General features: G+C 37.4%; 1 protein-coding gene across 7 annotated transcripts in view; it reads right to left on the bottom strand.

The window, feature by feature from the left end:
• Positions 1–27262, bottom strand: part of GUCY1A1 (guanylate cyclase 1 soluble subunit alpha 1) — a 63707-nt gene that overhangs the window by 20013 nt on the left and 16432 nt on the right. For 6 of the 7 annotated variants that reach the window (XM_070504948.1, XM_014843981.3, XM_044767062.2 and 3 more), the window contains 4 exons: positions 11324–11692; positions 5381–5442; positions 2106–2164; positions 96–805 (listed from right to left, as the gene is read on the bottom strand). In XM_070504948.1, coding sequence (XP_070361049.1) covers positions 96–805; positions 2106–2164; positions 5381–5442; positions 11324–11578 — 1086 coding nt within the window. In that variant the 5' untranslated portion in view covers positions 11579–11692. Of the gene's footprint in view, positions 1–95; positions 806–2105; positions 2165–5380; positions 5443–11323; positions 11693–27009; positions 27035–27262 lie in introns of those variants that run through there. The other variant, XM_070504949.1, reaches the window with a different exon arrangement.

Here is a 27262-nt window from a genome sequence, read left to right as displayed (position 1 = left end):
ATTTGGAGTGATGCATATATTTCTACCTTTTTTGTTTCTAGTCCTTAAATACGAAACAATTTATTTCATCTGAAAATATGACGATGTTTTCTTACCTTTGAAGATTTCTTCACAGAGTTATCCCATCTCCTCACTCGAACAATGAACTGCATATTCAACATAGTCATGATTCCGCTAAACGTTTGCTTGATTTTTGGAGTCAGAATTTCAAAGTACTCTTCAAAATTCGGCTTCCCTTGAAAGTCCCTCCTGTTCATCAGCCTCCTGATGCCATTGCCAAATTGCAGAACCGTCATCTCTCTGTCAAACATGAAATGGAACGGAAATGTCTTACAGAAGAGAGAAGCAGGGATGACCAGCGAGGACTGGGGTTTGCCGGGGGACAGGAATGGTTTGGTGCTTTTGATGTGAACGGAGTATAACAAATAAGGCTGGTTAACAAACTCGCTGCAATCGTTACGGAAGCAGGGAGGCCTCACAGACACTTCCACTTCGGTTTCGTACAATGTGTGAGCAGCTGCCTTAATGATGCCAGGAAGAATCAGGGACGTGGTTCTCTTAGGGAAGAAATAGTAAACATTTAAGAAGTCGTGATCTTTATCCAGGCATAGAATGGAGGCGTCTTCCAGCCTGCCTCTCTTTTCTGCTTCTTGGCAGTGGCTGCTCTGTTTCAGAAGGGTGCTGAAGCTATTTAAAAAATCTTTGAGGGTTCCTCCAACCACACCCAAGATATGTTCATCTTCCTCATAGCATATTTTAAAAAGCTCTTCACCAAGAGATTCTTTGACGATTTCCACTGGAACTCCTGAAAGCACAGAATACATTTTCTACCATATCAAATACGTCAATCTTTGTGGAGCTGTGCTGTTACTACTATTTTTAACATTATTGTATTTGATGGTTTAGTTCCCTTAATATCTGGTAGTAAGAGTTCCAATCAAAACTAATCTATATAGATTAGTTTCTAAAATTCTCATAACTGAATGAAGATCCTAAATCAGTTAATTAAAAAAGAATGATTGATTGAGTATAATCCACAACTTTTTATCTCCCTTAAACTTAACAATAAAGAAAAATTGAAATTACAGGATCAAGTACATTTCAGAAAAAGCTCTCCCACCTTGTTAACAAAAATAGTACATCTTGATGAAGGGTGACTGTCCCCCTTAGAGAGCCTCCAGGAGTAGACGCATCAGGTACAGGAATTAATTTGAAATCACCGATTGTGAAACTCAATTTTGTCATTTTTCTTTAGAGATGATATAAAGTAATTTTTTTCTGAGTAAAATAGCATTCTTGTTGTTTAATGTTAACTGAATGACTATGTGTTTGGAATATATTATTTACTTTCTACAACTTCTTCTTCCCTAACCTTTATTTTTTAAACTCTGTGTACCACGTTTTTCTCATCTGTAACTTAGGAAACACAACCATGCTCTCTTCATAGCACTGTTGTGATGTGTGGAAATTATGTTTAGAATAGTGTCTAGCTCCTAGGAAGGACCCAATATAAGTTAGCCATCATCATTATTATTATTATTAAATTCTTAATATCTCGTACTTTCAGAGAGATTTAATCTGTGGGCCCCTATACTCAAACTTTGAAAAAAACAGTATGACAAAGTTACTCATCTACTTGTTTCCCCCAAACTAATTATTAATATGAGAATTTGGTTAACCTTTTTCCCATGATTGTTTCCAACTTAAAAAAAAATTCTTCATTTTAATTTGTTGTGTTGAATTTTTCATGCATAAATGAAGAACACTTAATTCTAAGCTCAAAGCCAAAGCACGTAAATGTCAATGAGTCAGCCTCCCATGCAGCTTTATCTACATCTCAGCCAATAAACATTATAAGAAGAGGAAATGTTTTAGGTCAAACAGAAATATATAGTATGAAAAAGATTTATTGTTTATGTTAATACAATACATAATATTGAACACTTCACACTGGAAGAAACCAACAAATAAATATGAATATTTTTGAAGAAAATATTAGCTCTACAGGTAAATATTTTCCACTAATAGAAAATATTAATTTACAGGTAAAATATTAATTCTACAAGTATAATGATCTCCTAATTGCATATACTTAATTCTATTACCTGCTGCAACTGCTTGGTCTGCAATTATTTTTTCAAAGTCTTCTCTTTCCAAAGATTTCCTGAAATTATTTCAATATCTTAAATTATAAACTGACAAATGAATGCTAAAACTTCATATTATAACATACAGAAATGATGACAGAAAATAATTTAAATTACCCTTTCTGTAGAGACAAATCTTGACTATCAAATTTACAGGAAAGGAGCAATGACACGTACAACCCAAAACAATGTTGCAAAACCCCAAAAGATACCTGATATTGAGTGTTTCATCAGTTTTTATGAAGCACATTAACCTTTTACGTTAACTTTACATAGGTTAAGACTATAGAAGTTTGCACTGGTAGGAAACCAGGAATATGAAATGGCCCAGAAGGAGATAGCAATAAATCAGACCAGGGTTTTTCTGATAACCCAGCCAAGAAGATAAATCTACATACTGATGGATTTCAGTTTTAAGTATCACTATCTTTTTTCCTAAAGCAAATACATAGTATATCCTGCTTTTGAGTTTTACATTCTATATATTTAAGTCTCAGATATCATTACATTAAACTTTCATTCTTGATCTTGTATAAAAATTAGTAACTAAATTTTATTCAATTACTGCACTGGATTCTACAGCATAGAAGTTGATAATATAATAGCACACATTTCGATTGACAGGTTTTGCTAACTTCAACAGGGCTACTTGTTGATTCATGTTTGCCTAATTGGTTTTTGATGATTTCTGATACTGATGACTGATTATGACCAAATTTGCCAAACTACTAAAGCATATTAAAAGACACTGAAGTTCTATTGGTGGTTCAGTTTGCTATTAGGCAAGCCAAGTTTACAAACAGGCATAAATCTAAAATTTTAAACAGATTTCAATAAAGCATGATACATGTATAGAGGTTTCAAAAGGAAATACTTTTGAGAAGGAAAATTGCTCAGTCCACTACTTTGTCACACAAAGGTATATTTTTCATAATTATTTAAAATACTAGTAGAAATATTTTCTTATCTAAACTGGTTAAGGGTCACTATACAGTATTATATCTAGTTTGAACGTGGAGATCCCCAAACCCCTTGTTATACATTATTTTATATTAATCAGTCTTTAGATTTGCTTCTTTTTCTCATTCAACCAGCTTCTGTTTTTTATCTAAAGAATGAAAGCAAATCTGCTCAGAGAACTCTTAATACTGCCCATTCCCAGCGCCGTGAAATGAGATGTGAGCAAAGCTTAGCTAGTCCAAACAGTACGTAGTACAATTCAAAATAAGTTCCCTATTTTTACCTCCAAAAAAAAGGAAGTGTAAGCTTACAAGTGCACCAGGAAGTGTGTGTGTGTATTGTGTAACATACACACCCACACACACCCCAGCCATGAGTTCATACGTGCAATGATGTGATGAAAAGGTCCTAGAAAAAGAAACAGGGCAGAAGCTCTCTGTGCAACCAACCCAGAGAGATATCATAATGACTGTACTAAAACTCATTCCCCTAAAAAGAGGAAGGGGGAGGGCGGGGTCCAGTCCCTCAGTTAGGGACAGTTTATTGTTGAATATATTGATTTTTTGCTTTTCAAGTTACAGAAGATAATAAGCAGGCCACAAAAAGGAGTTAAGGTGTTTTCAACAGTTGGCAAACAGAACAGCAGAAGTGGCAGCTGACTTGCCAAAAAGAAGATGGGGGAAAAAACAGAGAGACCAAGAATATACCCAAGAACCAAAAAAGCAAAGCAGAGAGAAGCCATTTAGCACATCAGCAGGCAGTCTTATGTGAAAAAAGGTCCCTGATCTTCCTTCAACAACTGAATAACTACATCTTGGGCAATTTAAAAGTATGATCAGCTCTTTAAGAAATCAGGAAGTAGTCAAAGATTTTTTAAGATTTCCAAATAAAGCGATTTATTTTTTAAGTTTTGAGATTTTTTTAAAAGAGAAACACTACCGGGAACACATCCTAACTGAGTATCTGCATCTAGCTTAGGAACATTTCAGAACACAAGGCCCTGAGAATAAATTTTCAGTAAACTGGCTGCCAACGACTTAAGCAGACAGACACAGTAGCACAGCTACAATGACTTGTGGCTATCTTATCAGCTTGACTGAGAATTAAGGTCAGAGGCATTCTGGAATGCTTTTCCTATCACTCATGTAAACAAAACTTCCCTCAGACACATAGATTCACGCTGTCTCCTTCTGGACCCGTCTGTGACCCATCTTGGCTTGCCTGCTGCCTGCAGTCTGGGGCCAGTTACTCAGCAAGGAAAATTAAGCACAGATAATCCACAGAACAGATTATCCACTCATGAGTAGTAGACAGATGAATGAATTTATAAAATATTCCCGAAAATGGTATTAGTTTGCAAAACTTCAGTGTTCAATTCTGCAAATTTGAACTCAAGTATTCATTCTATTATTTACAACTGAAATAATCCTTGAGGCTTCAGGGAATCAAAAACAAGGCCAACCAAGTGATCTACCAGCAGTAAATGTGCCAAGATATATTTTAAAAATTAACTATATAAATCAGATTTTTAAAAAAAACACCTTATAAATTAAGCCTCTAGGGCAAACTTTCTTAAAGAAAATTTCAAAGACGGAATACAAGAAGAGTATAAACAGAACTGATATTCAGCCAGTGCACACTCCTATAACCAAACTGGTTAGGAAAATACAGAATCACTTTTCACAGGATTAATAAAGAGCTGCTGCCCTAAGCCCCCTGGGACACCCCCCTCTTATACCTTTGATCCTTCCACCTCCAATTGAGGCAGCAGCTAAAAGATTAATCTGTGCGAGGGGGGGATGGGGTTGTTGAGGCCCTGCTTGAACCTTCTGGCAGTATTCTTCAGGCAAGGAGTCTATTCTGATTGGTTGGAATCCATGCCTTAGCTGATGTTAAATATTTTCGAAATTACACCTTAGTTTCTACCAGTTTCTTTCTAGAATAGGCCTTATGGGAGCTGGTTAAAAGCTGCAGTATATTGCCACATGGTTAAAATCATGCGCTCTGAAAAAGCCAGGCTTGAAATTCAGTTCTGCTTTTTCCTAAACAGCTGTAAAATCCTAAACATTTGATATAAACCTGAGCTCACTGACATAAAATGTGAAAAAGAAATGCACTTACTTTCAGATTAGGAGCAGAGAAAACACTTAGTCTAGTTTCTAGCAGACCATCATGATTGAAAAAATGTGGATAAATTCAATAGGTGTGGGTTATTAGTGACAGTACCAGCAATTATAATAGGCAGTTCACACAGCTAAAGAGGTTCAATTTACCTGCTTTCTTTTATTTTGTGTTTTGCCAATGTTCTCTGAAGCGCAAGGTTCAGCCGCTCAAACTGAAAATTGAAAAGAAAACTTTTAGACATTCCCTTAAATAATAATTTACTTGAAGAGATATATTTTAAAAATTTGTCCTGAAAGTTTCTTCTGAAGAAGCAGAAACATTATTACTTTAACGGTAAGTATAGTGAACTCACGCTTTGGAAACAGGGACTGATTTTCTATGGGTTTTCCAAGCTTGGGAAGAAACAAGGAGCTCAGACTAATTTGAGTTTGGATGTGGGTTGTGGCCCACTGGCTTTGGTTGGTGGGTGGTCTCACTAACAGCCACAAAACAAAGTCGAGCTGAGTTGGAATCCAAATAGAAGACTCCAGTTTGGTAATGTCAGGTCTTCCATGAAGGAATCCTGGACATCACGTCCTCGGGGTCAGGAAATCCCGTTGGATGTGCTGCCACTATTTCACTGTCAGCATGGCTCAAGCCAAGCAAATTCCTGTTGCTTTCACAAACTCTACACCCAGCCACCCCAGTGAATCTCTGCCCCTAACTACAAACGCATATTTATGTTTCGTACATCCTTTCTATCTCCTGGTCTAGAAAACTCTGCAGCTATCTCTGTCTTAACCCTTTCTTTTTTTCCCTTAAATCTAATCTCTCACTAAGGTCAGTTCATTGTTGATTTGAAACAAATCTTGGAAATACCCTAACTTGTACTAATTTCCTTTCTTTGAACTAATAATCTTCACCAAATACTTACTGTCTTACTCTTTTGTTGATTTCTGAGTATTTTTTTCATGAGTTTTCCCATACTGCAAGATATCTGCATGTAAGTCTCAAAACTTCATAAATACTTGTTGACTATTAATCTCTCTTAACAGCTCATTGTCTCCAACTAGTTGATAAGCGGGTAGAGCACTGATAACAGTGTTGCCAATTTTTTGCGTTCCATATAAAAACCGTCTGTATCTATATGTGTATGTGTAACCATTGACTCTTTCCGTAGTTTACCCAGAAGAAAGTGAAGAATGTTTTGGCTATGTTCCAAGTTGGGAAATTCCTTTTTCCTTAAGAACTATTTATATCTCTCTTAGAATTTCCACTGGTCAAGTGAGGTAGCAGCGTTAAGCAAAACAGAGCAAGCTTCTGTTTTAATGAAATGAGTTATGAAAAGGACTTTCACTTTTAAAGTGCATATAGAGCTCAGAAAAGAAATTTGAGATTTATTGAAAGAAAACACAAATGCCGAAAAGAAAGATAAGAAAACGTAATTTATAACGTAGAACAATTTGTCTGACTGTTCAGATAATGAGGCGGGGGTACATCTGCCTCATGATGAAAGAAAGATTGACAGGGGGCTTACACAGTGGGCAGATTCTGAGCAAGGCCCTGGTGACCTACATGGCGGCAAAGGGCAGGAAGCCCGGCAGGTGAGGAACGTGCTCAGGAAAGAAAATATGGGCACGTTTCTTAGCAGTCTTTTATATCAAGGAAAGAGGAAGGTAACATTAATTTGGAGACTGTAAATGAGGTAGATCAGCCAAGGGGCTTGAAAAGCTTCAATTTCTCAAGGACCTTTTACTCGGTAGAAAGTTCCTCTGGCATTACTAACACCAGAATACTAGTGTGTATTAAAACCTATGAAATCACAGGTTGCTGTGAGCTCTTTCTTCTGTAAAACACATTCATGTGGGAAAAGGGTCATCAATAAAATGAGAGTCTCTGCCTTTGTATATGAGCTTCAGTTTTCCTTCATGCATTTGCTACCTGACATTTTTTTTCTTGTTATGTGTCTCCTCCACGAGAACAGAGGCTCCAAAGGGGCAGGAAATACCTGTTTTGTTCACCACTGTATGTCCAGCACCTAGAAGAGGAGACGTGGCCATAGGAGATGCTCACTACATATTGATGGAATGAATGAATGACTGAATGAACAACACTCACTCTGTCAGCTATTCAGTCTTGAAGGCTTAATATAGAAAATTTTATCAGTGAAGCGATATAGCCAGGTACAGAGGTGTAATTCTTTTAGCTTGCTTACAAATAAATTTTGATTGTTGCCGATTTAAAATAACTTGAATTTGTTTATATATGAACTACTGTTCTGACCAGGAACTTGTAACAGGCAATGAAGAAAGAAAATCCATCCAATTTTGCCACTGAAGAATTTTTCCTTCCTTCTCCCAAACACTAATAGAGACATCATTTTCTTCCTCCTTACCTTTCTGATTAAGCCACCAGGTACACTCTTTTACCCTTTTCAGTCAAGATCTTTCCTGGTCTTTCATTTCCTTTCCATTGTCACCAGGAGCATCTTTGTCTAGTCCTTTCCTCCTAACATATATGCTGTAACTGTAAGAGGGGAAGAAAAATGGTCCCCCTTCCCATTGCTGGGGTTGGTGGAGTAGATATATTCCTGACTTTCCATTTTGAATCAGAACTTGTTTTCCTAAAAAAAAATGTGCTGAAGTCCTAGCAAAGCTTTAACAGCAGGCTTTAGTGATATTACGGGTTAACAGACTTTTGTGAGTATCTTCTTTCATCATATACTATTCCTCCTCTGGAAAACTGTTCTAAGTTCAAAACAGAACCCACAAGCTTTCCAGGCAAAACATTAATTGGAAAGGCTGCTGGTACATAGAGTTTCCTACCTTGGCACTGCAGCTTCTATAATATATCCGGAGCCTAGACCCTGGAAAGACGCAAGTCCACAATAAAGCCATAGGCAGGACTCAACTTTAAGTGAGACTTGTCATACACAGCCAATCTCGGGGCCTCATGACATTAAATCAACCACTGCAGAGCTGCTCTAGAAGAGTCAGATAATCCATATCTCAACAATTCTATATATCGATTTTTAGCTTAGTATGGTACTTTAGGACTAAATCCAATATTTCTTTCAAAATTAATTCCCTACAATTCGACATATCTTGCGTAGTAGTCATCTATAGATTTTTAGTCACCCAGTGTTCAAACTCCCTTGTATTTGGGAAAGTCTCCCTTGTGAATTTTGGAGGAATGGACTCTGCTTATATTCACAATCTTTGGACTCAGAAGTGTTGTGGAGCATGGAATTTCTAGTTCACAGAGGGGTCACTTGTCCACAAAAGGGAATAAAGTGTTGCTCTCTAGTTTGTTTCTCTTTACTTCACAATTATCTTCTGACTTGTTAAAGGACAGATAGAAATTCATTGTTAAAACAAGTAGTTTTCTCACAAAGACACCATATAGTGAGACTTTAGGAATAACTTCTATTTGATGCAATATTACTGTGAGCCTTCTGAATGGAATTTCATCGGTGTGGTTTATGGATAAGTTGCTATTTCTTTAACTTTTCTACAGTTTTTTAATGTTTTTCTAGGCCAAGGATATTTCAATTCATAAGGATAAATTATAATACTGTATCTTTTATTCTTCTTGCAGCCTAATATTTTAGAACACATTTAGACACTTCCTGATTCTCCTCTGATCCTCTTAGTCTCACAAGGTCTTTGATCTGGAGCAATATCATTTATATAAACATATTTGATTCAATTGATTCAATTCAGCAACTGGGTTCTGATGTGTTACAACTGGGGCTAACACTACATCGCAAGTTCCTAAAGACACTATGGCTCAGGAGCTTACGGGATTATTGGGGAGCAATATTGATGAAACATAAGCAAACAATATTATAATAGAAAGAGCAACGGATTATGAAAGAGATGAGAGACCTTTCTATCTCCCCAGTTCTCTCTTTTACTTAAAGCAAGTGGTCTAATTTTATGTATCTCGATTTCTTCAAACAGAGATGAAAAGTTTGCATTAGATGATCAATAAGGCCTTTTTAAGCCCAATTATGCCACTACTTTGGAATGACATCTCCTACTCTAATTTTGCTAAGGATAATGAATTTTAATACTTGCCCCCCCCCAAACATAATTGGGGAGTGAAATCTGATTATCTAAAATAAGAACTATGATGTTGTCAAATGGTATTTTGGATTACTGATAGACCTGAAACTCAACAGCAGGCTAAGAATGAAATCTGTCCACTTAGAAAAGAATTGGTAAATAATGTGTGATTTAATCAAAAATATGTAGATGTTTGGACAGTTGATGAAGTACTCTAGATGATTATTATACAGTCCAAATGTATCCAACAGTGGGGCATTTACTGTTATCAGGCAAATGGCCTCAGCTGTTGGAGAGGAGTTCTAGTCATTTATGCCAAATGTACCCCTTCTGCTTCCTAGAATTCTTATAACCTTGCCTTCTCTGCTACATGACACTCCAGTCAAATACTGATGCTTATTCCTATGAGTTCACAAACAACACAGATTATTCTAAATAAAAAAAGAGAAAAAAGCAAAATATCATTTATATTTGGTATTCAGAATGTTTTTAAAAGGGATTCCAACAAGTGTGTGACTCTTATTGTAGGAATTCAAAATTTATCAAACAAAATAATGAAGCCAACGTGGTAATGACAAGACTCATGGAAAGCATGGATGATTTCCAGCTTCTCCATCATCACCATCTGTTCATCTTTGTGCAACTCACTCTGTCCTTGGAAGAGAGTCCCAACCACTTCCCAGACTGTGAAGTCAACCATCTCCCTGAGAAAGGCTACATCCCTTATCCCAGCCAAACTGGCTGTCTAGTGACTAGAGTAGGGAGAGGACAATTAAACATTTCCATTTCAAAGGCCATTAACCAAAGTACTATTGTGCTGATATTATATTTGAAATAAGTTCCTTCAACTTTCTGCTAATTCTAATTTATCCATCCTTCAAGCTTCAATTCATGTCTCTTCTTTCTTAGTCACTGTAGCCCATATTGATGACAGCAGTAATCGCTCTGCCCTTTGAAGCCTGTGTGACTTTGGTCGTCACTTAATTTCTCTAGTCCTTCTTGGGAGTTAAACAAAATTACTTCTGAAGTTCCTTTCAGTTCTAAGAGTCAGCAAGTCTGTGGTTCTTGGGTGCTTTGCACAAAGCTGAGGGCTGGTATTGAGTCAATTAAAATTCATGAATGGATTATGATAGCTGGAGTCTGATTATATCAATGTCTAATTTCATAGGGTAAGCGAGTTTCTATAAAACTGTGAACCCCGACTGAGTCAGGAAGACTTCATAAAGACTTTCAGGGGCTGTTCTCCCTAGCCCTGCAGGGGGAGAGGAGCTGCCTACATGCCCTCTCTGTTCCTAAGATATTTGATCTAAGTAGGTACATGCCCTGTCCACAGAGTTCTCCTATAGGTGGATTAACAAAAGGTACTCCAGATCTCAAAATGGCCTTGGGCTACGCAGCTCTCAGAGCTATATCAAGAAGTATCCGAGCTAATAACACATAGATATGAGCAATCAAAGGCCCATGACTGACCCCAGGGAGCAGGTCAGCCCTGGCTTGAGCAGAGACTTCAGACTCAGAGCCAACAAGAAAAGGGAGATTTTCCCACCTCAACAAATTGACAGAGAATATATGATGCTCTTTGGAATTAGAAGAAAAAAACACAGCAGAAAATAAGTTATTCTTCAAGGAGTTTAGTTTTAAAATAATAGCTAACAACTACTGGGCACTTAGGGGATGGCAAAAGCTATAGATTACTACAGCGATTGCTCATTAAAACTCTAGGGGGGTCGGTACTGTTATTGTTTCCATTTTATGGATAAGGAAGCTGAGGTTAAGGCCGTCAACCCCTCAGAGCAGTTGTTCTAAGTTATAAAGCTTGTCAGAGTGCAGCATGCTTTTGAAAAGAATTCATGGTCTTAAACATTCTAAGATAAACCCAATTTAAGAACATGATTGCCTTAAAGGAATGTTTTTATATATTTCCAGAAAATATTCTACATCTATTCTAGCCTTGAAAGTGAGAAAGCACATGTTTACATTTTCCTTAGAAAACATTCTTTTACAGTTTCAAAATCTTAGGAAAATCTTGAAAGGGCAAGTACTCACCTCGGGGAAGATCAGTTTGCAGATGCTCTCCGCCAACGTGTGAAGATAGACCCGGCTCCGACTGGTCTTTCTTTGAGGAAGATTTCCCTGTACATTCTTCTCAGCAACGTCCTGACAGATGGGCAGGGTTGCTTTGCAGCTCTCTGAGCTTCCTGCTACCTCCTCTGCCGGCTCTTTCGGAGCCTGCCCTGGTGCCAGTAAGGAGAAAGGGCACTCCCCTGTGATCTTGAGATCCTTCAGCTTCGTGCAGAACATGGTGTGGATGGCTTCTCACTTTGCTGTGGATCTCTTCCTACTGAGCTGTTGGTCTTACGTGGGATACTCAAATAGAAGCCGCTGGCAAATCAAGGACACTGGTGACTGAGGTGTCTATGGGCGGTAGAAAGTCAGAACGGAAAGAGGAGTGACTGCACACTTGGGAAAACAGACAAAGACAGGTGTGAAAAAGCAAAGACCATACAGTCATATTGCATTTTCAAGTAAAACAAGATTCTGGTGGAAAGGTCAATTATAAAATGGATGGAACATTTGGAAAAGATTTTTATTTAGTATGTGTGCATTTTAGTATACTAGTAAAATGCTTGCTTTCGATATTTTAATATTTTTCAAGTGGAATATGTCCTTAGCACAAACTACTGATTTCCATTCTTATAACCTATTTAGTCTAGCTTGATTCCACATTGTTCCATGAGTGGAACGCCATGGTTTTATGAGAGAAGCCACATCTAAGTCTAAGTTTTATCAGTGCTAGTACTACTATATTCTCATTATGCTGTCACTTCTGAAAAATCAGAACAGCATAAACAATGTCTCCCAAACATACCTAAAGAAACAAATATATATGTAAATGATGCCCAAGTATATGTTTTCAGATCTGAAACACTGAGTTTTAGATGAAAAAAAAATTAATTGAAACAATTACTGCAAAAGAAGACACTTGTCTCTATAAGTAAAATAATTTAAAAATATCATCAAAATAAAAAACAAAGGTGCCGGCCCCGTGGCCGAGTGGTTAAGTCCACTGACTCTGCTTCAGTGGCCCAGGGTTCAGCAGTTCGGATCCTGGGCGCAGACCTCCACACTGCTCATCAGGCCACCCTGTGGTGCCATCCCACACAGAAGAAGTAGAATGACCTATAACTAGGATATACAACTATGTACTGGGGCTTTGGGGTCGGGGGGAAGAGGAAGGTTGGCAAGAGACATTAGCTCAAGGCCAATCTTCAAAAAAAATAAAAATACAAAAGTAAAAAACACAGAATATTTTTGCAAAGAATTCCTGATCCCTAAGAACATGCCAATGGATCGCAGGGGTCTCTGGATCTGAATTTAGACAACAGTGGAGTAAACCAAGAAGGCCTCCCTTCCCAGAGTCCCACTGAAATTGTACACAAGGCCATTTCACCAAATTTTCTCTTGGACTTCTGGTTTTGTTGATGTCACAACCCGTTTACTGCTAGTTATTTGTCACTGGAACTGTCTGTGAGTTCAGCTTACTGACAATGCTAACAATTTTGATTAACTGTGGCCACCAACTACTTCCATTCTTAGAAAAATCACAAAACATAAAAAAGAGTGGAAGAGGGGCTGGCCCTGTGGCCGAGTGGTTAAGTTCACGTGCTCTGCTGCAGGCGGCCCAGTGTTTCGTTGGTTTGAATCCTGGGCGCGGACACGGCACTGCTTATCAAACCACGCTGAGGCAGCGTCCCACATGCCACAACTAGAAGGACCCACAACGAAGAATATACAACTATGTACCAGGGGGCTTTGGTGAGAAAAAGGAAAAAAATATAATCTTTAAAAAAAAAAAGAGTGGAAGAGAACTCCCATTTACTTACCCCTACGATGGGCCTGGCACAGTGCTGGGCACTCTGTATTTACATTTATGCCTCACGGGAACTGTTTAATCCTCTTGGCAATCACATGACACAGGTATTATTATCCCCAGTGGGCCAGAGGCTCAAAAGTTTAGGTCATTTTCTTTCATTTGAACAGCTAGACAGTGACAGATCTAAGGTTCAAATGTAGGTCCATATGGCTCCAGAACCAATGCGTTTTCTACTAACTCAGACTCGTATCACCAAGATACACTAGTTTCTAAAGAATCAGGCTTAAAGACACGGTTTACAGGTTTATCATTAGAAAGCAAACAAGAACATAATTCTGCTGCTCATTGGTTGGTGGTATTTGAATCATCCATGATAAAGCCTTATATTTCAGTATTTATAACTGGAGTTCAATTATTTTTTTCTTTTTTATGAGCCTCAAAGCTCTTAATATGTTCTTAATATGTATAAGTGGCAGCTTGTAATTTGTCACAAATAAGTTATCTACTAAGTTCAGAACAATGGACAATTTGTTTTCTGAACTGGGAGAAATAAGGAAGCTAATTCAATATCCAACAGGCCTTGAGGGGTCATGGGATATTAGGTAAGGGGAAGATTATGGATGCTTACAGATCAGAAGAAGAAGCTGCCAGTACTCTCTGTTACTTAATGTCATATGCAAAATCTGTGATTAAATGTAATTTATGAATCTTCAAGAAGGTACAAGGAAGACCCTATATATTCATGAGCAGAAAACATATTCTGCCAGAATAGAATAGGAAGCTGTCTGGCTCAGCACGCTACTGAGTGGCCCAAAGGTAATTTGGTGATAAGCAGAATGGTTACCTGCATTCCAAAAGATCTAAAAATCAAAGGCTCTCAATCACGTTTCTTTTAAGACTCAAATCCACAGATATCTGTTTCTCAGTCTTCAATACATCTCAACATAACTCTGCTGCTATTTACTAACTCCTGTCCTCATATATGGTTCAGATCAGTGGTCATGAAACTTTTCTGTAAAGGGCCAGAGAGTAGAATTCTTCAGGTCTCTATCAATGACTCAACTCCGCCATTGCAGCATGAAAGTAGCCATAGCTGATATACAAAGGAATAGGCACGGATGTGTTCCAATAAAACTTTATCTACAAAAACACGCAGAGGATTTGGCCCACAGGCCTTACTTTGCTGACCCCTGGTTGTAAAAAGCTGAACAAGTTAACTAAAGCATTTTAATCCAAATATAATTTTGACTATGGGGCCAGTTACTTCTTCATCTCCTCTACCCATCCCACTCCCAAAATATAGCAGCCTCCTTGGATCCTGTTTTATACAACTTGGAAGCAATACAAGAGAGTGTAATAGATAATATTAAATAACTATTTATTTATAAAAATTATAATACCACTATTTTGTATTGAATTTCAGGAAGAAGAGGTCTATTAATTGAATGCCATGATTTCACTTATCTCAAAATATAACTACAATAATTAGAAGAAGAAATTAGAATAAGAATAATTAGAATTTTTTTTGAGGATACTCAAAAAAAGAGAAAAGCAATAAAAATTAGAAGATTATAGGTTGGATCTAATGAAGTTATAGAACTGCTTCATTATTCTGGTGCATATTAGAATTTTAGCATTAGACTTAGGAGTTTGATATAATATAGTTTATGATAAAGTCTTCCATTAAGCTTAATCTTCTCAGTAACGTTGGATTTCAACTCTAGTCCCCAAACCCAATAATTTTATTCTAATCTTCCTATTTAATCCCACTGCAGCAGGACACAAGTGACCAGTCAATCTTCCTTGAAATTCTTTCTTCTCCTGTATTGCGCAGCACTAATTTCCAGAAAATGTGTCTAACGCTGTTTTTTATTAAGGTAAAAACAGCAACAGGAAACAAGATTTGCTTACTTGAAGATCAGTTAAGTGTTTAGTCTCATTAAATCGCATATGTATAAACAAGCTAATGAGCATTCTTCATCTGTTCAACTGATGAAATTACACTATGAAACAGATGCACACAGTGCTGATACCTTGGAAACCTATGTCTGTCTTGTGTTTGCTGGCCAGGAATACAAAATATGTTCTTTAACTAAACTAGTGATGATTTTTGTATGTAACATTAGCAGTGACTTCAGAAATGGGTTGGTCGGCTGCTGAATTCAGTACATAGCTGGTTGTAGAAATGGTAGTAACATGGTAAGGGAAAAACAAATTAATTAAAGTAATAAACTTGGTGACAAGGCCTTGGCCAGCAGTGGGATATATGGTCACAGAAACTCAAAGAGGTTAATCATCCCCAAAGTTGATGATTAAACAGCCTCCAAATATACTGAATGCTCTGTCCCTTTTACTAGTAAGTGATTAACTCTGCTATGGTGAGAATAATGACCCAGCTATTGGCTTCATATTAATAACCAGGACGCATTATTGCTCACAGGAGGGGCTCCCATCATTTAAATTCTAGGAGTGAATTAAGTACAAAAATCTTGCTTTCTACACGTAAAAAGACCTGAGGAAAATACCCTATACATACTCTCTAACACAGAAAGCCTCTTTTACAACATCAGGTCTTAAAGAGCAGATTTCAAATTAGAAATCGCCAGGGGTAGGGTGAGGGGGGTGGAGCCTGGGAATTAAGTCTCCATGGTAAAAGCAAATAGTTGCATCTAATGTCCAATATCAGACCTCTGACCTAGCCATGCCAAAATTTGTGATTTAAGAGAAGTAAGTATTTTAAGATTAAATTCCAAAGTCTAATTGTTTTGTTTTGTTTTGGTGAGGAAGATTATCCCTGAGCTAACATCTGTGCCAATTCTCCTCTATTTTGTATGTGGGACACCACCACAGCATGGATTGAAGAGTGGTGCTTGGGTCCGTGCCCCAGATCTGAATCCACAAACCCTGGGCCACCAAAGCAGAGCACGTGAACTTAACCACTACACCACCAGGCCAACCCCTAAAAGTCTAGATATTTAAGAGTAGCTGAAAGGAGGAGAGAACTTCAAAACAACTGTCTTAGTTAAGGATAAAGTTTGCACACTCCAGTACAAATTAGAACAACCAATTTCATAAACAAATGTCAAGAAAACAGCCTAATTTTTCGGTAGACCAAAAATTCATAAAGTTTTCATTCCTCAAAAATTGAAAAAATATTAAATAAAATCCCATAAATCAGTCTTTTAAAATGTGTTTCTTTTCACTTTGAAGCAGGAAATATTTATCACACTTTCTCCTATGATATATTAGGAAAGCAGGACAAAGAAGCAGAAAAATGGGGGAGAACACCCAAGTCTTTCCACAGTAAGCTAAGAAAAACGACAAGCAAATGTAGACCCTTTCCTGCCATCATCCTCCCTAGCTTTACCGTGATCTGCTCCCCCTAGAGTCATATTTCTTGTAAGATCAGGCCTTATGCGCTGGGTTCACTTCCTTAAACAATACTTCTTCCTAAGTCTGCCATTCTCTGGCTTTTGCTTCCACTATGTTACTGAAACCCTCCTTGCTAAATTCAACAATGAGCTCCTAAAACTCAAAGGTCAAGAATCTTTTGGCTCTTAACATACTGGAATTTTCCATGCCATTTGCATTTTTTTTTTTTTATAGTCTCCACTCCCACAGACTGGATTGCCTTCTACTTCATTCATTCATTCATTTATTCACTTTTCATTGTATTCCACAAATATTTATGAATGGCCTACTATGTCTCAGGTACTCTTCTAGACGCAGGGGCAGAGCAATGAATAAAGGACATTGCCTGCCCTCATGGAGTTTACAACCAGCAGGAAAATTATTTCTGACACGTCAGTTCCAAGTGTGACATGTGCTACAAAAGGGGGAAGCACATAGTGCTCCAGGAGTAGTAATCAGGGGTCCAGACCCAGAAGGAAGAGACAGCTGAGCTGAGCTGTGCCCCTGAGCCAGGTGAAGAGAGTTCCAGAGAGAACAGCATACGTGGAGGTCAAGACAGACCTAGTCATGTTCTAGGAACTGAAATAATCCCAGTCTGGCTAGAGGATGGGGTCAGCGAGGGCAAGGTGATGATGGTGATTGATGAGACAGGCAGAGGTCAGGATTTTGGAGGGCTCTGTAAACCACATTAAACAAATTAGAACTCTATTCTAAGGGCAATCAAATGAATGACTAAGAAGTAAGAATGTGAATAGATTAGATTAGATTTTAAAAGATTACTTGAATGCAGAATGAGAAATGGCTCAGAGTTGAACAGGAGGCTGATCTGGGTTGGGCTAAAATGTTGACCCTGAGGATGAAAAGGTGGATCAATTCCTGAAGTATTTCAGAGATAGAATCTACAGGCCTTGACTACTGACTAGACAAAGGGGCTAAAGAAAAGGGAGGGCACATGTCTCTGAGTTTAATTCTTAATATCACAGCCAAGGAAAGACTCTAGGGTCCATGAAGAGCAATCAAAATAGACCATAATACATTTCCCATGACTTTGGTCACTCATTATAATCAAGCCCAGATTTGGGGTTTTCAATATTACACAACACTTAATAGGATTTGGAGGGCTGCAATTCTACTGTTAAAATCTCCTTCTGGAAAGCAATTTCTCTCTCTTCAAAAGCCCAGACATGGGAAAGCTGATTCCAACTTATATTACAGAACAGAGCATCCACCTTCCCAACAGACTGCACTTGCAAGCAAGGGGAAGGTGTCTCCAGAGATCTCTAGGAAGAGTGGAGGGTACATGTCTTAAATTTTTCTAACTAGAGAGCCCATACTGGTGACCCTCCCGAAACAAGCAGGTCAATTCTAAAGGCGATGGCAATGCCACCTCTAGGGACCCAAAATACCAGGAATCCCCCCATCTCCTGATGGTAACCACGTCACTAAAGCCACAGTACCAGATGCAAATTATGTTTAATAAACTACATTAATTCTTTATTAAAAATAAAGTGAGTGTGATCCACACCTTTTTTTAAATTGGTCTTAGGGGACAATTCTGTGACATCTTTGAAGTAATAGCAAAGTTTAGTACACTCTGTAGTAGGGAGATTTTAACTCTAATAGTTAGCATTTGGGGAGTCTCTGTTCTTACATCAAAATGTTCACAGAATGTTTTACAACTTATTAAAGAGCAAAAGCTTTGGGACTATAAATCCTAAATATCTATGTTTTAAAAATTCCCCAGGGTGATGATCACTGAAATTTGAAAACACGCAGTTACTATCTCTTCAAATTAAGTATCATTACCACTTATCATGACCACTTATGGTAGGTCATGCAGGTCATGGGGAAATCGGATAAACATTTCAATATTTTCTTCCTGAGATATATAAAACTACTGGCTGTAGCTATTTCTATAATCCCCACCATAGTTATATTGCTAAAATAGATCCTTACAGAGACTTAGTCCTTTAAAAATAAATTTACTGAAAATACAATAATTATCATGAAACGAGTTAAGGGAGAAATGTATTTCCTTTTTACCCTACAAAAGGCCATTTTGTTTGTATGTATTTTCAGATCAATACTGTGTCTTTCTGTAGCATGAATTGGCTCATACACAACTCTAAACCGATGAATGATGCCAGTATCAGGTAGCAGCCAGCTTAGATCCCCATCCACGCCAAGTTCTCCTCTTAGCTCAATTTGACCATGCGCCCTATCTTGGAAGTTTTTATTACGAAGTTTTCCTTTATTTTTCCCTTGTCTCCATAACTCAGTAGGCTCAGCACTTTCTTATAGTCCCTGCCCATCAAGCTACTTTCACCGTTTTTCCCTTAATTCAAGCGTATAATTACTGTAGTGCTGTATACATTGGAATTCAACCTGTCTTTTCCTCCAAGCTGGGGTGTTTTTTAGGATGGTTTTGCTTTTGCTAGTGTTCATAAGTGGTGATTGGTTTCACTCTAACACATTTGCTTCCCATAAGTCCTTTTATCATTAGTGCATGGTTTTGCAGCCTATACGGTCTTTCAGGAACACATATTTTGTGTTATGTCAGAAATGCCTGTACTCTTAGCAATGTTTGATTTAAATTTGCAAGTAAAGTGAAAGCCTACTTAGCTGCCTGGGCAAAACACTCAATAAGGTCACATTCTCCAAGACTTTTCAGACCTCATTATGATTTAGGCAATATAACCTGATGAAACTTTCAAAAGGAAAACAAATCCATGATGATTAAACAGCTGAGTTGATTGATAAATTTCATTTAAGTGGCTGAATGAAACTGATGAATAATGACATTACAATCTTTCCATTTTCTCTTCTTTTTAATTTTGGCCACTCAGAAAGTCCTGGAAGCACATCTTTGACTTCATATACATGCATACATACACATATATTTTCCCTCTTCTGTAATGATGATTTTTTAAGTATCTGACATATATATATGTAGATACATCTGCAGAGGATGATTAGTACAACAGTTCATGATTTGGAAAAGTCAGCTCACATAAGAGTTGCTGCCATGAACAGTTGTGCCCTGAGGCAGTGGCGTTAGTATAGCATGAGGACCCCAGGCCTCAGGACCAGATGGTCTGTGCTTGCTTCTTGCCTCCCCCATTAACAGCTCTGCGCCTTTAGTCAAGTTCTTGACTTAACTTTACCTCAACTTTCTCCATCTGGAAAACAGGGATACTTACAGCAACTATCTCATAAACGTGTTGTGAAAGTAAATATCAATCAATGCAAAGCACTGAGAAAAGTACCTGGCACACAGTACGTGATGAATAAATGTGGATTACACTAACTTGAAGAGATATATGCACCCCTATGTTCACTGCAGCATTCTTTACAATAGTCAAGATATGGAAGCAACCTAAGCATCCACTGATAGATGAATGGATAAAGAAGATGTGGTATATATATACATATATACAATGGAATATCACTCAGCCATAAAAAAAGAATGAAATCTTGCCATTTGTGACAACAGAGATGGAGCTGGTGGGTATTATGCTAAGTGAAGTAAGTCAGACAGAGAAAGACAAATACTATATGATTTCCTTATGTGTGGAATCTAAAAATCAAAACAAACAAACAAAACAAAATAAAAACAGACTTAGAGATACAAGAAAACAAACTGGTGGTTACCAGAGTGGGGAGAAGCTGGGGGGCAGGTGAAATAGGAGAAGGGAATTAAGAGGTACAGATTTCCAGTTATAAAATAAATGTCATGGGGACATAATGTACAACATTGGGAATATAGTCAATAATACTGCAATAACTTTGCATGGTGACAGATGGTAACTAGACTGATCCCTGTGATCATTTCATAATGTCTATAAACATCCATGTCCATAAATATCTAATCAGTATGATGTACACCCAAAACTAACAGAATATTGTATCTCAATTATACTTCAATAAATAAATAAAATAAATAATAAAAAGGAAAGAAAATATTTAAGGCCTTTGATATATATTCCCATTTGTACCTATAGAAATTGGTTATCAATCTGATATTCTTGTAAAGTGGGATTAACTGAAACCTCACTAATGCCATCTTAGCATATTTTAGTAGATGATATGCACATATCATGTTGTTTACATTGCAAAAATACTATAAGTTAAGATAATCTGGTTTATCCAATCATATGCTATGTAACCATGGATAGATCATTTATCTCTCTTAGCATAAGTTTCCTACGAATAAAATTTTTTAATTGTTAAAAAAAAAATTACTACTCAAACAGTAGTTTGACACTGAACAAGTTTCTTAACTTCATTGGGTTCCTGTTACCTGTAAAATGGCAAAATTGTGATGAAACAGGGATATGGGAAGGATTAGAGAAAATATGTGTGAAGTCATTCTATAGGAGAATCATGCTAACATAAATCACTAAATAAGTGATTAACACATTTATTCTATCTTCTCAGATCCACTAATGTTTTATATGTATGACACTTTTTCTTATGACTTTTCAAAGCCAAGGGAATTCTGATATACAGCAGGTGCTTGGTGCTCTAGAAATATAGAAAACATTCTTCACTTGAAGAACATTAATGCATACCAAGAAAGTAATATCTGTGTCAATAGTTAGGGTGGCTTTTATTCAATTACAAAATAATAGAGTTTACCGCACAGCCCAGCGCAGTAAGATTCTATTTTGGTTTTATCTTACGTAATCCCATTAGCTAATAAGTTGCATGCCAGATTTCTTTAATAAAATATTAGAATAAAAATTGAGAGACTAATGTTAGATTGGAAATCTCTTTTTCTGCTCATTATATCAAACCTATTATATAAATCAAGCAAGGCTTATGTCATTGGAGTACATACTATTTTCTATAAATGCACATTATTCCCAATGTGGAAAATTTTTTAAAGAAAATAAACTCATAACAACCAAGCTGAAACAGAAATTCTATGGTATATCATTTTCTTTTCTTAGAATGCTGGATTGACAAATGATTAGTATTTGTTATACAAAGAATCTTGTCTCTAATCACTGCTTTTAAAGCTATTCTTTTCAATATTGAATAAGGGTTGACCCTTTTATCTACTTACCTTCTCAATATTTACTTATTTTGTAGAAAGTTTTAGGTGATGAGCCCAGAAAGGTGAGACACTAACAAGCATGTTAATTTTTGGACATTTGAGAAATCAAAGTAACTAACCTGGAGTCTGGTTAAAATTAAGTCAGATGTAGGGGGTTTCTGACAAGAGTAAAATGGATTCTGGGATTGACTGTGACACTTGTGCAACAATTGAATTAACATTTTGAACAATGAGGAGATATCAGGGTGGCCTCATCCTTGATGAGAAGGAAGGGGTGAGCTTAGGAGCACAGAATTCACCCTATAGTAGAGGAAAGTCAAATTATCTGGGCTCTAACCTGTCATACTTGGAAAGAAGATTCTGGAAGAAGACAGTAATGACCCTCATGATTTTTCTAATCCAGCCCTTAGAACTTTTCCCAATATCCTTGAGAAAAAGAACGACAAACTAATATAGCCATGAAAACTTAAGACTTTTAAGCACTGCTGGAGATAAATATCCAACCTAATCAAGAAAAAATTAATCAGGAAGTGTAGGCCTGACCACACAGGAAAACAGCAGAGAGAAAACCAGGAGAACAGGAACAAATGTATCAGTGGTGGAGGCGTGGGCAGTGGAGGAGATGCCTACACTGGGCCAGGACTGGGAGGGTCAGGCAAAGCTAAAGCAGCGGTGAGGAGAACACCAGACACTCAGGACCCTTTAAAGCAGGGGTTGGCCTGCTGTCCGTTTCTGTCTAGCCTTCAAGCTAAGGATGGTAGTCACATTATGAAACAGTTGAATAAAATTCAAAAGAATATTTCATGATACATGAACACTATATGAGACTCAAATTTCAGTGTCCGTAAATAAATTTCCATTGGAACACAGCCATGGTGTGACATAATAAGAAATATATATTTGGTCTCTGCCCACCCTCCCCCTTTCCCTGTTTCCTGGCAGAGAGCTCCTAAAACCCTTGGACTCTCCAGAGTTAGTAAGTGTCTTTTTGTATGCTAATAAGTAACTGGTGCCTAGGGGCTCCTGAATAGCCTCAAAATGGGGTCTGGTTGCCAGGGGGAGCAACCCTGTGATCAAAGAGTTGGAATTTTCAGTCCCACCCAGATCTCAGGGGAGGGAAGAAGGTTAGTTACCAGTAGCCAATGATTTAATCAGTCATGCCTCCATAGAGAACCTCCATAAAAAACCCTAACTGAAGGGGTTTTGGAGACAGCTTGTGGGTTGATGAACACATGGGGGTACTGGGAGGACTGTGTACCCAGAGAGGGCATGAGCTTCAAGTACTTTGCTCCATACCTTGCCCTATGCATCTCTTCCATCTGGCTATTCTTGAGTTGTATCCTTTTATAATAAACTGATAATCCAGTAAATTAATTGTTTTCCTGAATTCTGTGAGCTATTCCAGCATATTATCGAACCTGAGGAGGGGGTCATGGGAACTTCAATTTAGAGCTGGTTGGTCAGAAGTACCAGAGGCCTGGACTCGTGATTGGCATCTGAAGTGGGAACAGTCTCATGGAACTGAGCCCTTAATCTATGAGATCTGACACGAACTCCAGGTAGATAGTGTCAGATTTGAATTAAATCACAGGACATCTGATTGGTGTTGGAGAATTGCTTGGTGAGGAAAATACACATATTTGGTGTGAGAAGTAAAGTACTGATAGCAGAGGAAAAACAGGAGTTTTTACTTTTACAGACTCATTCATTTATGTGTAGCCTATGGCTGCTGCTTTCAAACTGCAACAGCAGAGTTGAATAACTGTGACAAAGACCACATGGCTAGCGAAGCCTAAAATATTTACTATTTTGTCCTTTGTAGAAGCAGTTTGCAGACCTCTGCTTCAAAGGGCCATGTAGGACATCGTACACATTATCTCATTTAATTTTCACAACAGTCCTAGGGGAAAAGGTGTATATGTGTGTGTGTGTCTGTGTGTTTTAGTATTTCTTACACAAGAAGAATGTGAAATATACAGTAACTAACTTGTCTGTGATCATTGCTAGTGAGTAGCAGAAACAGGAAATGAACGCAGGTCTATCTGATTAGAGAGCCAATACTCTGGGTGGCCTTGATAAATGAAGGTTTTTTTATATACCATGGTGATTATTACTCAAATTCCTCTGCCAATATATATAGTCTTGGAAAAGAAAGATTAACTTTGTCTGCTAAAATAGAAGACAGAAAGGAAATGGAAGGTGAGACTGTTGGGTATGTCAATTGGGGGAATGATCCTAGATATTCCAGAAATGCAGGTGTGAGAGACTCTTTCAAGTGGAAGTTCACTCTCCCAGTGAGCACTAAGGAGACCCCATTTTGCAAAATTTTACTTTGAACCTCTCTAGTTTTAGGAACCAAAGTAGAATTAGAAGACAACTAGAAAGACTGTGGGTGTCTGACATAGTTAAAGGATTTTTATGATAAAGCAGAGGAATAAATTATAGGAAAGTATGTTTTTCAGAGAAATTTTATTTTAAAGTCCTAGGGAAAAGGCTAATAAAAGTGAAAGAAATGAACTAGATTAATGTCAACACAGAAGAAAGTTGTATTTTGAATAAGACCTCTTTCTTCTACAATTCACCCAACTTGCACAGTTGGGTAAATATGTCTCTGGAAGCTCCCGGGGGAATGGGTTACTGACTGGTTAGAGACTGACGGGCAGTCAGGGGCCCTCTTGAGTTCTCAGTTCAGTAGCACAGCTCTTTCTGATTCTCGAGAGAGAAAATGACCTTTTGTCACCAAGACTGGGACACAGATCCTTGATGCTTATACTGGAACCATGCCAGCACAAGAAATGCAACAAATTCCAACACAAATTCAAGTCATTCTGAATTTTTACATAACGATCAGTTTAGAGGAAATCATTGCCAGAAATGAATTTTGGCTTCTGAACATGTACTTTGCAGGTGTATATCTGGCTACTCACAAAGTATATGTTGAGAAGGGCTGACTTCTTTCCCGTTAAATCCAAAGCCACAACCATATTCTTTTAACGCCTTCTCGCCTCTGATTGATTCAAATAGGGAAATTTAAAAGAAACTTTCCTATTCACAGTAAACTCCAAACAATTTTTCTTCTTCCTTTCAGTATCTCTTATATAAAAGTCAACATAAAGACACAGGCATTACATAAGAGAACTAGAAGAGATGTTAGAGATTATTTATTGCAATCCTTCCCACTTGCAGATGACAGACGTCCAGATTTTACTATCTTGGCTCAAACCCCAAAGCTCTTGAGTATTAAGGTCAGACAGGAACTCAGGCAGTTTGACAATGAGCCCAGAGTTCACTCTAATATACTCTGATCACTTTCCTCAACTGAATCCTCCTTTTGAGGACCCCCAACTGCAGAGACTACTTTGAGGAAAAATTTAACACTTTATACTTTTAATTCAAGTTCCACACTTAATCATTTGAGAGTTAGCATAAATACTTCATCTTAGTCCAATCAGAGGCTTACTTTTCATCTACATATCACATTAATAACAATACACACTCTAGAATTGCTTTGGTTGTCTACAGTTTCTAAAATATTTTCCTAGGCTCTTTTTCATGATTGTCTCATCATCTTTTGTATTTTCTCAAGAAGCTCTCTTTAGTCCTTTTTCAATTCCCTAAAGATATTTTCTAAATAACCTTATTCCTTATCTTGTCTTTGCCACTTAATTGAAAATTAGGTACGTTTCCGGCCTTAATCTACCCAGCTAATGCAGATCACAATTTATCCAACTTTGGACTTCTAGTAAGTTATTTTATGCTGAAATTTAAAGACAGAATTACTGGCTTGAAGTCATCAGTATAAACATAGAAGGAATCTAGTAGCCGAAGTCCTTATTATCAAATTCACTCAAGCTTTTGCCTTTATTTTCCCTGGATCTTTCCTATGTGCAGATACAAATACACATACGTAAATGACACACGACTTGAGAAGAAAAATTCTTCAAAAAGTTTTCCTATATATTTCCTTTTTCTATTTTATTTTATTAGCTATTTTATGTTTTATTATATTTATCATTTATTTTCCCTATTTTATTACTTTTATTATTTACCCTTTTTGGAAGAAAGAAATCTCATTATACATAGAAATTTATGAAGTTCACTAAGGTCTGCTAAAGAGACCAAGGATGCTCATGTAATTCCCTATCTTCCTTTTCCACTTCACTGTGAAATTAGTTAAATGAAAAACCATACATGGGTCCTATAGTTCATTGTTTCATCAGAAGCACTGAGTACGGTATCACATATTATTGAGCATTCAATAAATATTAACTACGGTCAGTAAAATATGCTAATATTAAGCTGTTAAGTATAACCAATATACAGTGCAAAACACAGGCAAAAAAAAGCCTTAAGATACAAGTAAAATGAGGTTAAATTGGAGTGTATAAAATGTTTTTCTTGAAAAAAGTTTTATAAGGAGTTATAAGTGAATTCATTTATAATTCAATCAATATTTGCTGAGCTTCTGAAGAGAATAAAACTCTTCATTTCTTTAAGTTTCTTCAAAGTCTAGAATGGGTGATATATATATTGGATTTTCTTAAACGGCTATAATAAAAAGTGGAGAATAGTTAGAGATAGAGGATTAATGATGTTTACAAGAAATATCACCTTTAGGCAGAGGTAGCAAAAGTATAACCAGGGAAGGCTTCCGGGAATGTATGGAATTTGAGCTTATTTTTGAAAATGCCATGGGTTTGGACATAAAGATGTTAGCAAAAGGGCGTGGCGTCGAGGGAGAACAGTGTAAGTGAATACGAGGAATGAAGGAAGTTGTGGGAAGGGGCAGGAAAGGATGGGTGCTAGAGATATTATAAAATTAAAGTTGGCATCATGTGACAACTGACTAGATCTGAGGAACAAGATGACTCTGAGGTTTGTCTGGAAGGATAATGGTGCCAATAATAGAAAGAAGTAACAGAAGTAGGGGTGGGAGAGGGGATGTTAATTTTGTTTTGCATACATGGATCTTGAACTGCTGGTGGGACATCTAGATAGAGATGCACGTTAAAACTGAAATCTTTACTTAAGGAAAGCATAACAGACTAAAGATATGGCTTTGTGGTCCTCTACATAGAGGAAGCCATTAAAGTCAGGAGTTTAATTCAAATTATTCAATATCAAAGGGCTGCAAGTAGAGAGAGAAGATGGCCAAATTTAATATTCAGGAGAATGTTCATATTTAAGAATTAGAGAAGCATGTTATGACTAAGATGGAGAAGCAGCAATCAGAGAAATATGATGAGAATGACACAGAAGAGGATATGTTCAAAAACAAGTGTATGCTGAGAATATGAAGAGGGTAAGGGGATGTATTACTTAGCTTAGGTTGTCATAACAAAATACCATAGACTGGGTAGCTTAAATAGCAGAAATTCATTTTCTCACAGTTCTGCAGGTTAGAAGTCTAAGATCAGGTGCCAGCACGGTCCAGTTCTGGTGAGGTCTATATTCCTGGCTTGCAGATAGCCACCTTCTTGCTATATCCTCACAGGACACAGAAAGAGACACTAATCTCTCTGCTGTCTCTGCTTATAAGGGCACTAATCCCATCATGAGTGCCCTACCCTGATGACCTCACCTAAACCTAATTATCTCCCAAAGACCTCACTTCCAAATACTATCACATTGGTGACTAGGG

The sequence above is a fragment of the Equus asinus genome, chromosome 3, assembly GCF_041296235.1.
Source record: "Equus asinus isolate D_3611 breed Donkey chromosome 3, EquAss-T2T_v2, whole genome shotgun sequence".
NCBI lineage: Eukaryota > Metazoa > Chordata > Mammalia > Perissodactyla > Equidae > Equus > Equus asinus.
The sequence above is the reverse complement of the archived record's forward strand: the minus strand, read 5'-3'. Positions and strand labels throughout refer to the sequence as shown.